The 12,549-nt window shown below is 40.3% G+C and overlaps 1 protein-coding gene across 1 annotated transcript in view; it reads right to left on the bottom strand.

Moving 5' to 3' along the window:
- PITRM1 (pitrilysin metallopeptidase 1) overlaps window positions 1-12,549 on the bottom strand; it is an 88,061-nt gene that overhangs the window by 40,198 nt on the left and 35,314 nt on the right. Inside the window, exons 8-13 of the mRNA XM_077491110.1 lie at window positions 10,469-10,595; window positions 10,152-10,240; window positions 8,797-8,925; window positions 8,605-8,718; window positions 8,028-8,124; window positions 4,383-4,517 (exon numbers count right to left, since the gene is read on the bottom strand). Of these exons, the coding sequence (XP_077347236.1) occupies window positions 4,383-4,517; window positions 8,028-8,124; window positions 8,605-8,718; window positions 8,797-8,925; window positions 10,152-10,240; window positions 10,469-10,595 (691 nt within the window). The remainder of the gene's footprint in view (window positions 1-4,382; window positions 4,518-8,027; window positions 8,125-8,604; window positions 8,719-8,796; window positions 8,926-10,151; window positions 10,241-10,468; window positions 10,596-12,549) is intronic.

The raw sequence follows: 12,549 nt of genomic DNA, 5'->3' as shown, positions 1-12,549 counted from the left end.
GAGCCAACTTCAGTGATATTAAATGGGCTGAAGTAGGATCAAAGTCGGATCAAAGTAGTGCAGGGAGCATTTTCAAAGTCAGACCGTCTTGTGTCGGACCAGTTAAGACAGCTCCCATAGGGAAACATTGATTTTTACACGTCATGCTACATGAGCTCCCAATGTCGGAGCGTTTGTCCTACCAGTATGAAGCAGGCCTTACCGCTGTTTTAGAGGCGCTTCTCAGCCGCTAGCGGGCAAATAAAGGGTTAAAAGCTCTTGCAAAGCGCAGCTGCTGAAGTGCTTTGCAGACGCTGCCCATCGATTTCAATTGGCAGGGGTGCTTAAGGAGCGGTTTATACACTGCTCCTAAAGCGCCTCAAAGAAGCTGCTTGCAGGACTTTGACGTCCTGCCAGCACAGCGCCCCGGTGTGAATGGGGCATTTTTCAGGCGCTTTACATGTAAGGAAATGTAGAGGACGTGGACGTTAAGAACATATATTCTGTGTTGAGAACATTGGTCTCAAGCCAAGGTGATAAGGTCAAACATTGTGATGTTGAGTCAGTCTCTAGGCAGAAATACTATGAATATCTATTAGGCTAATATTAATTTTATAGCATAAATGCTTGAATAGGATTGGTTGTTCATGGGGCCTTCCCCCTATACGACCCCTTTTCGTTTATTGCATATTATTCTGTGAAGCCGGAATAAACCTTTGTATTCTTGATCATCCACACCCTGTGTATGGTGACTTGACTACCCGACCGGTCAGAGAGTTTTTCCATTGACCATCAAAGTCCAGCTCGAGCACAGGAAAGAGGGGCTGAGATGGGAACCACCTTTCATTACAAGTGCAATTTTTAGGGCTAAGGCACCTGAAAAATGCCTCAAGTGTGAAAGGCGTCTTAACAGTGATTGTCAGAGCACAAGCCAAGCCATGAAGTCCAAGGAATTGTCTGTAAACCTCCGAGACCAGATTGGATCGAGACTGGGGAAGGGTATAGAAAAAGTTTCTGCAGCACTGAAGGCCCCAATGAGCACAGTGGCCTCCATCATCCATAAACGGAAGACGTTTAGTAACAGCAGGACTCATCCCAGAGTGGCCCGCACGACCAAACTGAGCGATCGAGGGAGAAGGGCCTTAGTCAGGGAAGTGACCAAGAATCCGATAGTCACTCTGACAGAGCTCCAGCATTTCTCTGCAAAGAGGAGAAACGTTTCAGAAGAACCACCATCTCTGCAGCACTCCACCAATTAGGCTTGTATGGTAGAATGGCTACACAATAGAGCTGCACGATTAATCATTAACCGCTTGCCGACCAGCGCACGACGATGTACGTCAACAGAATGGCACGGGTAGGCAAATGAGTGTACATGTACGTCCCTTTAAATTTGCCGCCCTGCCATCGGGAGCGCGCCGGCGCGCTCCCGCGCTGGTCGGGACCCCCGCGAGTCCGGTCGCGGGACCCGATCGCCGCGGGCATCCCCGCGATCGTCTCACGGAGCGCCCGAATGGAGAAGTGCCGTTGTAAACAACATTTCTCCATTCTGCCTAGCAACTAGTGATGCTGATCTCTGCTCCATGTGATTGGAGCAGAGATCAGTGTTCACTAAATGAAAGCCCAACCCCCCCACAGTTAGTAACACATCCCTAGGAACACTTAACCCCTACACTGCCACCCACTGGCTAACCCCTTCACTGCCAGTGTAATTTACACAGGAATCACTGCATTTATATAGCAGTGATTACTGTATAAATGACAATGGTTCCAAAAATGTGTCAAAAATGTCCGATGGGTCCCCCACAATGTCGCAGTCACAATAAAAAAAAAAAAAAAAAAAAAAAAAAAAAAATCGCTGATCGCCGCCATTACTAGTAAAAAAAAATAATAAAAAATTATTAATAAAAATGCTATAAAACTATCCCTATTTTGTAAACGCTATAACTTTTGCGCAAACCAATCAATAATTGCTTATTGCGATTTTTTTTTACCAAAAATACGTAGAAGAATACGTATCGGCCTAAACTGAGGGAAAAAAAAAATTTTTTTTATATATTTTTGGGGGATATTTATTATAACAAAAGGTAAAAAATAATGCGTTTTTTTTTTAAATTGTCGCTCTATTTTTGTTTATAGCGCAAAAAATAAAAACCGCAGGGGTGATCAAATACCACCAAAAGAAAGCTCTATTTGTGGGAAAAAATGGATGTTAATTTTGTTTGGGAGCCACGTCGCACGACCGCGCAATTGTCAGTTAAAGCGACGCAGTGCCGAATCGCAAAAAGTGGTCTGGTCTTTGACCAGCAAAATGGTCCAGTCTGAAAGTGGTTAAAAGACTGAAGTCTCGAATCAACCGCTCTCACAATCTTAACCCAACATTTCCTCGATTCTACGCGACAAGTGCAGGGCCACTCAGAGCCTTCAAAAAAAGAAAAAAAACTTGCAATGTTTATTAACATTCCTTAGCGCTGGGAGAGAGAAGAGAACCAATGTATCTCTTGGTTCTTTTAGATCGAAGGAATGAACTTTAATCTAAAAAGTGTGTAAATTAGATCAGTTTAACCTTTTCTGACACTTGTTGTTTACAAGCTAAAATCAGTATTTTCTGGTGGAAAATTACTTAGAACCCCCAAACACACACATAGATAGATCAGAGACCCTAGAAAATAAAATGGCAGGTTGTTGCAATATTTTATGTCGCACTGTATTTGTGCAGCGGTCTTTCAAAAACTTTTTTGGGGAAAAAAACACTTAAAAAAAAAACAGTAAAGTTAGCCTAATTGTCTGTATAATGTGAATGATGATGTTACACCGTGAGAATCGTGATCTTTATTCTAAGCAAAAAAAAAAAAAATAATGCGATTTTTATTTTAGCCAGAATTGTGCAGCTCTACCAGACGAAAGCCACTCCTCAGAAAAAGGCACATGACAGCCCGCCTAGGGTTTGCCAAAAGGCACCTGAAGGACCCACACCATGAGAAACCAAATTCTCAGGTCTGATGAAACAAAGATTGAATTCTTTGGCCTGAATGGCAAGCATCATGTCTGGAGGAAACCAAGCACCGCTCATCACCTGGCCAATACCATAACTACAGTGAAGCATGGTGGTGGTGGCATCATGCTGTGGGAAAAAATTTCAGAGGCAGGAACTGGGAGACTATTCAGGATCAAGAGAAAGATGAATGTAGCAATGCACAGAGACATTCTTGATGAAAACCTGCGCCAGGATGCTCTGGACCTCAGACTGGGGTGAAGGTTCATCTTCCAACAGGACAACGACCCTAAACTCACAGCCAAGGTAACAAAGGAGTGGTTATGGGACAATGTCCTTGAGTGGCCCAGTCAGAGCCCAGACCTGAACCCGATTGAACATCTCTGGAGAGATCTGAAAATGTCTGTGCACCGACACTCCCCATCCAACCTGATGGAACCGGAGAGGTCCTGCAAAGAAGAATGGGAGAAACTGCTCAAAAATAGGTGTGCCAAGCTTGTAGCAACATACTCAGACTTGAGGCTGTAATTGGTGCCAAAGGTTCTTCAACAAAGTATTGAACAAAGGCTGTGAATGCTTATGTACATGTGATTTTTGTTTATTTTTAATAAATTTACAAAGATTTCAAATAAAACGTGTTTTACGTTGTCATTATGGGGTTTTGTTTGTAGAATTTGGAAGAAAACAATTAATTTAATCTATTTTGGAATAAAGGCTGTAACAAAAAATTTGCAAAAAGTGAAGTGCTGTGAATACTTTCTGGATGCATTGCACACTAGTATGTTGGGTTTAAGCTAGCACCTCAACACATTAATTATTTTTGGTGTACACCAAAATTGATGCCAGCAGCTTATTGATTAGCACTTATACACAAGGGGCGCCATTTTGCAGATATCTAGAAAAAACAAAATTTGTTGTTAAAGCCCAAATCTGGGCAAAAATAAACCCCACTGTAACAGTTAATTGCCCCATCAAGTCCCGGGGAACAATACAAAGAAATATACTCACCTAATCCTCCGATTCTCCCTGGATTTTCTGCACCCCCACGCTCCACAAGCTGATATCCTAAAATCAGCAAAACCAGAGCAGGGTCCATAGCTCTACTCTGGACATGAGGACCCTGAAGGACAGTTCTTCATTGATTTGTGTGTGTGTGTGGGGGGGGGGGGGGGGGGGCACCTGCCAGGGGAGTGAAAGATCAAGTAAAATGATTTCCCCTCTCCCTTAGAAAAAACCAGCTATTAATATTTGCACCGAAAGCACAGGATTTTTTTTTTTTTTTAATCTGCCCGGAGTTGGGCTTTAACTCATTGTCCCAACACATATTCACCAATTATTTTTTTTCACACCATCCACAAAAAAGATAAATAGTGTGAGATATTGCTGTTCCAAGCATGCACATAATTACCTGAAAATACTGCTTGACCTTCTCCTGAAGCAAAGCGGGGTTCTCCTTAATGGACTGTCTAAATCGATTAATTTGCGCGTCGATTTTCAGCAACTCAACCGGATCGACATCATGATTCCAGCTGGCTGCCATGTACTTATTAAAACAGAAAACACATAAAAATTAGAATATATAGCTTAGTGGCCAACAGCTAACTATGTACTGCAAATCATGCAACTGTATGTTCAAAATCATTTTGTCCCAATCAGTCCCAATCAAGCACCTTCTGTCAGTAAAATCAATGTTCTCTGGAGAGAAGATCGTAAATAATTACTTCTCTCTGTCCAAGCCCCTGGAACATAGAAATCATCGCAAGTCTCTTCAGAAACCATAAGTTTTGGGATTAAAAGTGTTGGTTTCACAGTAGAATTGCAGACAATGGACACTCCTGGACAAGTCCGTTTACGAAGAGTCTTCATGTGCTGATTTTCTGCATTACAGGGGTGCGGGCAGCAAAAGTGTTCACCATCTTTTCTGCAGGTAACCATTTTATCAACACTTTGATTTAAGCAACAGGGTCTTTACATGTTAGAGGAAAAATAAACAAAAAGGTAAGAACAAGAACTTTTCAGATACACATAAGTTGAAAGTATTTTAAAAGCATGCCATTTTATTTCTAGATAAATCTTAAAGTCTTACCCTAACATTTCATATTCCTGATATGTGCCTGCTGGACCATGTACATGCATGAGAAAGTATCCTGTTCTTTATTTTTCGTCCTTTTTGTAAAAATGCCTGGTGTTCCTGCCAATCCCCCTGCTTTACTAGTTAAAAAAAAAAAAAAAAAAAAAACCTGAACCACACCAAGCATGAGAACAGACAGTGCTCAGTGCTCTAGCTATACTGGGAACGCAGCCTGCCCCCCCTCCAATGATCAGACTGCCCCCCCCCCAGCACAGCCTTTCACTGGGATGAACAGTGTGCTGTTGCTTCTTCTCCCCCCCCCCCAGCTCGTATGTAGCTGAGAACAGAGGGATTGTGATCACTTAACCCCTTGCTTACTGTGCACTTAAACCCTCCTCCTGCCCAGACCAATTTTCAGCTTTTAGTGCTGTCACTTTTTGAACTACAGTTGCACGGTCATACAACACTGTACCCAAATTACATTTTTATTGTTTTTTCCCCTCACAAATAGAGCTTTCTTTTGGTGGTATTTAATCATCTCTGGGTTTTTATTTTTTGCTATCAGCGTGAGGGATCGGCCCCTTTCTCCAATCTGTGATCACCCGAGTCTCACTGACTCAGTGATCACAGTGCACGCCCTTCAGGGGGCGCACAGGAAGTGTGCAAAGGGGAGGACGTTTGACTATTGACGGCCTCCCGGCAAAAAAGATCCACGCCGTAGCCGTCATTCGGCTATAGCACATATCTAAATGGGTTAATAAAAAAAAAAAAAAAAAAAAAAGGGTGTTAGTGAAGTTTTTTTATACACAAAAATGTTTGCCTTTTATTTCCATAGTAAACTGAATGGATTGTTTTCAGTCACTTTAACCACTGGGCACATAAACCCCTTTCCTAACCAAACAAATTTTCAGTGCTTTCACATTTTGAATGACAAATTACTCAGTCATGCAACACTGTACCTATATTAAATTGTTGTCCTTTTTTCACACAAATAGAGCTTTCTTTTGGTGGTATTATACCACTTAAGGATCGGGCCTATTTTTCGGACTCTGTTCACAAGTTAAAATACATTTTGCTAGAAGATTACCTAGAACCCCCAAACACATATACATATATATATAAATATTTTTTTATGTATGTGTTTGGGGGTTCTAGATAATCTTCTAGCAAAATTTATTTTAACTTGTGAACAGAGTCTGAAAAATAGGCCCGATCCTTAAGTGGTTAAATACCACCAAAAGAAAGCTCTATTTGTGTGAAAAAAGGACAATTTAATATAGGTACAGTGTTGCATGACTGAGTAATTGCCATTCAAAATGTGAAAGCACTGTAATGTAATGTAAACATCCCCTGTAATAGAAAAAAAGCACGACAGGACCTCTTAAATATAAGATCTGGGGTCAAAAAGACCTCAGATCTCATATTTACAAAGAAATGGAATAAAAAAAAAAAAAAAAAAAAAAAAAAAAAAAGTTATTTAAAAAGAAAATAAATAGAATTTCTGCTTTAAGAGCATTAGGCGGAAGTGATGTTTGACATCGCTTCCGCTAGTCAATGCTATAGAGCCAGGCGGCAGGCATTCTTCCCCTCGCTCGGCTCCATGCAAAACACAGAAAAAGATGTGATAGTCTCTGCCGCCATCGGCGGCGGAGACCCCCATAGCAAGGCAGGAGGGTGCCCTCTCCAACCCCCGATAGAAGTGATCTCGTGGCAAATCCGCCGCAGAGACCACTCTTATGTGAAAGCAGATCGCCTGCTGAACAAGAGGATACCAGTGTTATAGCAGCTATCTGATGCCATAACAACGGTATTCCTCCTCAAAGAGCCACCGTATGACAGGGGGTGGTCCGTAAGTGGTTAATCCCCTCTGGGGTTTTTTGCGCTATAAAAGAAAAAAAAATGCATTTTTCTTTGTTTCTGTTATAAATTTTAGCAATTTAGTCATTTTTCTTCATAAATTTTGGCCAACATTTATACCACTACATATCTTTGATAAAAAATAACCCAAATCCGTGATTATTATTTGGTCTTTGTGAAAGTTATAGAATCTATGGTGCCAAAAAAAAAAAAAAAAAAAAAAAAAAAAGAAAGAATTTGATCACACCTGATGGCCTCTCATTTCCTGAGACACTAACAAGCCAGGAAAGTACAAATACCCCCCAAATGATCCTTTTTGGAAAGTAAACAGACATTCCAAAGTATTTAGTAAGATGCATAGTGAGTTTTTTTGAAGTTGTAATTTTTTCCCACAATTCTTTGCAAAATAATCCCCCCCCCCCCCACAAACAAAATTGTCAAATTAAAGTGGTTGTAAACCCATTACAACCACTTTAACCTACAGGTAAGTCTAGATTAAGGTTTACCTGTAGGTGCAACAAATATCTCCCAAACACACTTTAGACCAAATTTTAATGGTTCAAAGAATATCAGGAAAAATGGTCGGCCCTCCCGCATGTTCATTTCATCAAATCTGGCCCTCTTTGAAAGAAGTTTGGACACCCTTGGCATATAGATATTTAAAAGTACATTTAAAAAAAAAAAAAAAAAAAAAAAAACCTTTAAATAATTTGTTACAACTTTCAATAACTACAATTATACATCGCATTTTTCAAGTTTTCATCCGGATAATTGAAACAATCAGCCAACTAATCGATAATCATTAGTTGCAGTCCTACGTGATACAGCAATATACCCGCTACACAACGTATAGCCTGTAATTCGATTTTCGTGATCAATCCTAAATCAGTCAAATCATAATAAAAATGTGTTCATGCGTATTATTCCCTGATATGTATTTGGGATGCTAGTACACCCTCAGTTTCCAAAACTTTGTCTCTAAGGACTGGTTCACACCAGATGCAGTCCAGTGTGTTTTTAAATGCACAGTGTTTTCCAATGACCTAGTTCACACCAGTGCACTGCGTTCAAGTGCAAATCAACAAAAGTAGACCATGCTGCATATACAAATGCATCAAAACTTACATTAGCTAGCCTCATCCCAAAGCCCGTTGTTTGGTTCTTCATCTCGATTTCCACGCTGTGGAGGACAGCTTCAATTCTTTCAGGCTCAAACCCCTTCCTATAAAACAAAGTATTGAAGGAGTCAGTCCAACAGAGCGGACCACTGAGAGTCCCTAGATTTTCTCTTTTGCACAAATTCTAATTCCTGAATGTGCTTTTCATGGTGCTATTGAAAAATCGTGTTGTTTACTTCAGATTAGTAGCCAATATTATGAAAGACTCCAGAAAAGAACCTATCACCTTCAGGAGCTTGCTCCCACACAGTGACTTGCGTTTTTTCCGCACTGGAGCAATGTAGGCCATATAGAAACACTTGTTTCTATGTGTCCCGATCACACTGAAAAGTAGTCAACAGGAATGGGGAAAATGCAGGCATAGTATTTCTGTATTGGGTGGTCAGACTTTGGTCCACCAAGCACTGTTTAAATTGGTTATTGGAAGGAAGAAATACTCATTCTTGTGGTATTGAATGATCCCAAATAAGAAATTTCCCTGCCATTTCATCGTTCTTCACAACAAAACCTTATAAAACACTTACTGCACAACCTCCTCAATGGTTTTAGCGATGGATTCCTTCACAGTGTTCACATCCGATTCAGCTACTCCTTGTAATCCAAAGCTGAAATATGTATCTTTAGTGGATCTGTTCATTCTGAAATCAACAAAAAGGAGGCATTACTCCTGTTTTAACACTAAGCTAATCACACTTATAAATGATTTAAGTGCTTACCCAATGTCTGAAGACATAGCTGTGCCAAGCTTGGCTTCCAGTAAGGCTTTGTAGAAAGGGGAATTTGGTCCGTCAACCAGCAAGATAGACAGAAGGCCCAAAGTAAAGACTTCAAAAACGTCTGTAAGCCTATAGCACATAATAAAATCCATTTTTAATTTCACAAGTTCCTTTATTGCATAGGTTACACTATATTTTATATTACACACACTATAATAATAACACCACCAATTATATATACACGCGCGCACACACACACACACACACACACACACACACACAGCCTTGCTAAAGAATCTGAGGGTAAAGGTGATGGACTAGCCCAGCATGTCTGCACACCTAAACCCTGTTGGGCATATGTGGGGCATCCTCAAATGGAAGGTACAGGAGTGCAAGGTCTCTAACATCTACCAGCTCTGTGATGTCATCATGGAGAAGTGGAAGAGGACTCCAGTGGCAACCTGTAAAGCTCTGGTGAACTCCATGCCCAAGAGGGTTAAGACAGTGCTAGAAAATAATGGTGGCCTCACAAAACATTGACACTTTGGGCCCAATTTGGACATTTTCACTTAGAAGTTTACTCAGCTTTGTTTCTAGCAGTTTAGACATTAAATGGCTGTGTGCTTAGTTATTTTGAGGGGACAGTAAATGTACACTGTTATACAAGCTGTACACTCACTATTTTACATTGTAACAAAGTGTCATTTCTTCAGAGTTGTCACATGAAAAGATAGAATAAAATATTTACAAAAATGTGAAGGGCGTACTCACTTGTGAGATACTGTAAATATAATCTCACACACAAAAAAATTATAATATATATATATATATATATATATATATATTTTTTTTTTTTATTGCAACTGGTGCAAGCTCTTTGTGTAAGTGACAGAAGAAAGCGTTTAGATTTCTGTCATATGCGTTTAGATGACATGGAGGACGACAGATTTGTTTTACAATGTTTGCATATGGGGAACTTCTGGAAATTTGAGTGAATCTAGTAGTTTGTAACTTGTTATAGGTTAGGTTGGGGGATTCAGCTTTGATTGTTCATGTACAGTGACTTTTTTTTACCATTTGTTCTATAAAAAGGTTATTGGGATTCCCTTCCTTAAACTACTGAAATTATTATTATTTTATCTTTGAATTGAAGATGCCATGATCCTGATATCAACACTACTTCCCGAAGATGTTATTTATAAATGTATATAACAGTTATATTTTATACACACACAAATCAGGAAGTGGTTAATATTTATTTTCCGTATGGCCTGGAGTTCAGCTTTCAAGCAACTCTCATTGAAAAAGTTTGACCCGTTTTAGCCAAATCTTCCAGTAAGGATTGGGATACTTACTCGGCCGTCAGAAAGCTAATGCTGAGCATCGTCTGTCTGGATGGATCCGATGTAAAAGTGTCTACAGGACAGGTGATCTGATATTCTCTCTGTAAATGACATTTACATATCATTTTAATATACGGTTTCTAAACAAACTGTAAATATGGTGGCACTTAATAAAGCATAGCACTAATACAAGTGATACTCACACTTACCTTTAAATGATTTGCACCAAGGTTCAAAGCAAAAAAAAAATACTGAATACTATGATCACATAAATACAGTTATCAGAATACAACACTATTTTGATGGTAGTTCTCTAAGAAAACACTAACCGGTTTATCCCAGTGCTTCTGTGCAGGGACATCAGTTTGGGGGTCTATGCGCTTAAACTTATCCAAGGCCTCTTCAACAATTTGTTCTAAATGCCCCTCCAAGGGAAAATCACCATAGGTGAGGAATCTGGAAAATGAACACACATTTATTATGATGACTGAATTTGGCTTTAATTCTGGTACTACAAACGTAAAAACAAGCAAAAAATATTAAAAGAATATACAGGGATACTTGCTACAAATCTTATACAACCATAATACCATTTTCCCAGTCCATGGGTAATTTATGAGCCATTTATGTGCTTGCACTGAGATTGTTATGCTTCTTAAAGCAGGCAGATTCCTTGTGTTTAGGTGTTCCGTCAGATTCGGACGGCCCATCATACTTTATAACGGAAGGGACGTTCTGCGACAGCCATCTTGCTACGCCCCGCACTCAACCGCAGTAAGCGTGCACTCAGAAGGTGTTAGTGGACATCTTTTTAGGGGCTTGACAAAGGAGCGCAGCCATCCTGTCATCCACAGTATTGCCAGCTCAGGAAACACATCGCATCCTCTGTGACGTCATCTCCCGTCGCCTGGAGTCCCTCGTGCATTCCATGCCTCGGACGAATGCGCACTGTTTACATCGGCCGCCTCTGCATATCAACACAGCCCCCAGGAGCGGACACATGACGACAGGACTCCCCAGCGCAAGGGATGCAGATGACTACACATTGAGGTTCTTCTCCCCTCCGTTTATGGAATTTATACATTGCCTGATAATTTATTACACTATGTGAGTGTTTTTAATCACATGCTTATTAAATAGAATTTTTTACAGTCTACACCCAGAGGCGCCTCTTTCTCTTGTCTTTAGTGTCAATTGGGAACCGGTTTCAGTTTCCACTGGATGGCTGCCGTTTTTGGACTGTTGTTTTACCCCCCAGAGAAAAATGAACTCCTTCCTTGTCAGAAAAGAGACTTGGTTGAGGAAAGGATTTTTTCTGTCCCTCTCCCTCCCCGTCCCTACCCCACCCCCTCCTTTTTCTGATTATACTTACAGTATTATCACTTATTTCTTGATATGATTTTTAAAATACTGTATATATAAAGTCTTTTCAAGAAAAAAAAAATTTAAAAAAAAAGCGGTAGGCGGGTGGGTGTTTTTATGAGCGCCATAATATATTTGTATATGTGGACATCTTTTTACACCCACCGAAGTCTTGCATTTCACAAATTTTTTTAGCAGTAAACTGTATTTCACTATATAAGCTAAGCGTTTTGAAATCCATCCAACTGTTTTGATGTTGAATTTTAAAAGCATTGTTATTCTGTCACATTGGCAAACCTGCGAGATCAGCAGGCTTGTCGCTGCTTTTAAACATCAAAACAGTGTCATAGATCTCAAAATACTGCATTTCACTATATAAGCCATTTACTCGTAAAAATAAGTGTGAAAACGCAAGACTTCTGTGGGTTTAAAAAGATGTCTGCTGCTGCCTTCTGACTGCAGGCTTAATGCCGCCGAGTGTAGGGTGTACCAAGATGGCCGTCGCGGAACGTCACTTCCGTTACAAGATTTGAAAACACGGAACACCCGGCAGCACCATTGGCAACTTCCTGTCTCCTACCAGGAAAAATAATCCAATAGGACTCCGAGGGTTCTCAGCTATTCAAAGGAAGTCTTATATTTTTAACAATGGATACAACGCTTCTGCCGATTGGCCGAGTTAGAGAGGCAGTCAGATGATGTCATAATTTCTACCTCAGCCAGTCAGCAGAAGTCTTTTATTCATTGAAAAAATACAAGGCATCCACTGGATGGCAGAACAGCACTCAGCTTCTTTTTTTTTTTTTTTGGCCTGTAATGCTGCAGAACACAGGATTGGCATATGGCATGTAGCTGATGTTATTGCAGTATAATATAGCACTCCATGCTGTGAAGCAAACAAGACAGACACTAATACCAGTCACAGTGAGGACTCTCCACCTACTAAAGGCCAGACTTCCATTTGTGCTTCATTGCACACATATACATCATCTATGGCTCGGTTCATGCTTGTGCAGCGTGTTTGTGCACACATGTTGTGAGTACAGCA

This window comes from Lithobates pipiens, unplaced genomic scaffold, assembly GCF_037356315.1.
Source record: "Lithobates pipiens isolate NorthernLeopardFrog02 unplaced genomic scaffold, aLitPip1_a1.2 Scaffold_19, whole genome shotgun sequence".
Classification (NCBI taxonomy): Eukaryota; Metazoa; Chordata; class Amphibia; order Anura; family Ranidae; genus Lithobates; species Lithobates pipiens.
The sequence above is the reverse complement of the archived record's forward strand: the minus strand, read 5'-3'. Positions and strand labels throughout refer to the sequence as shown.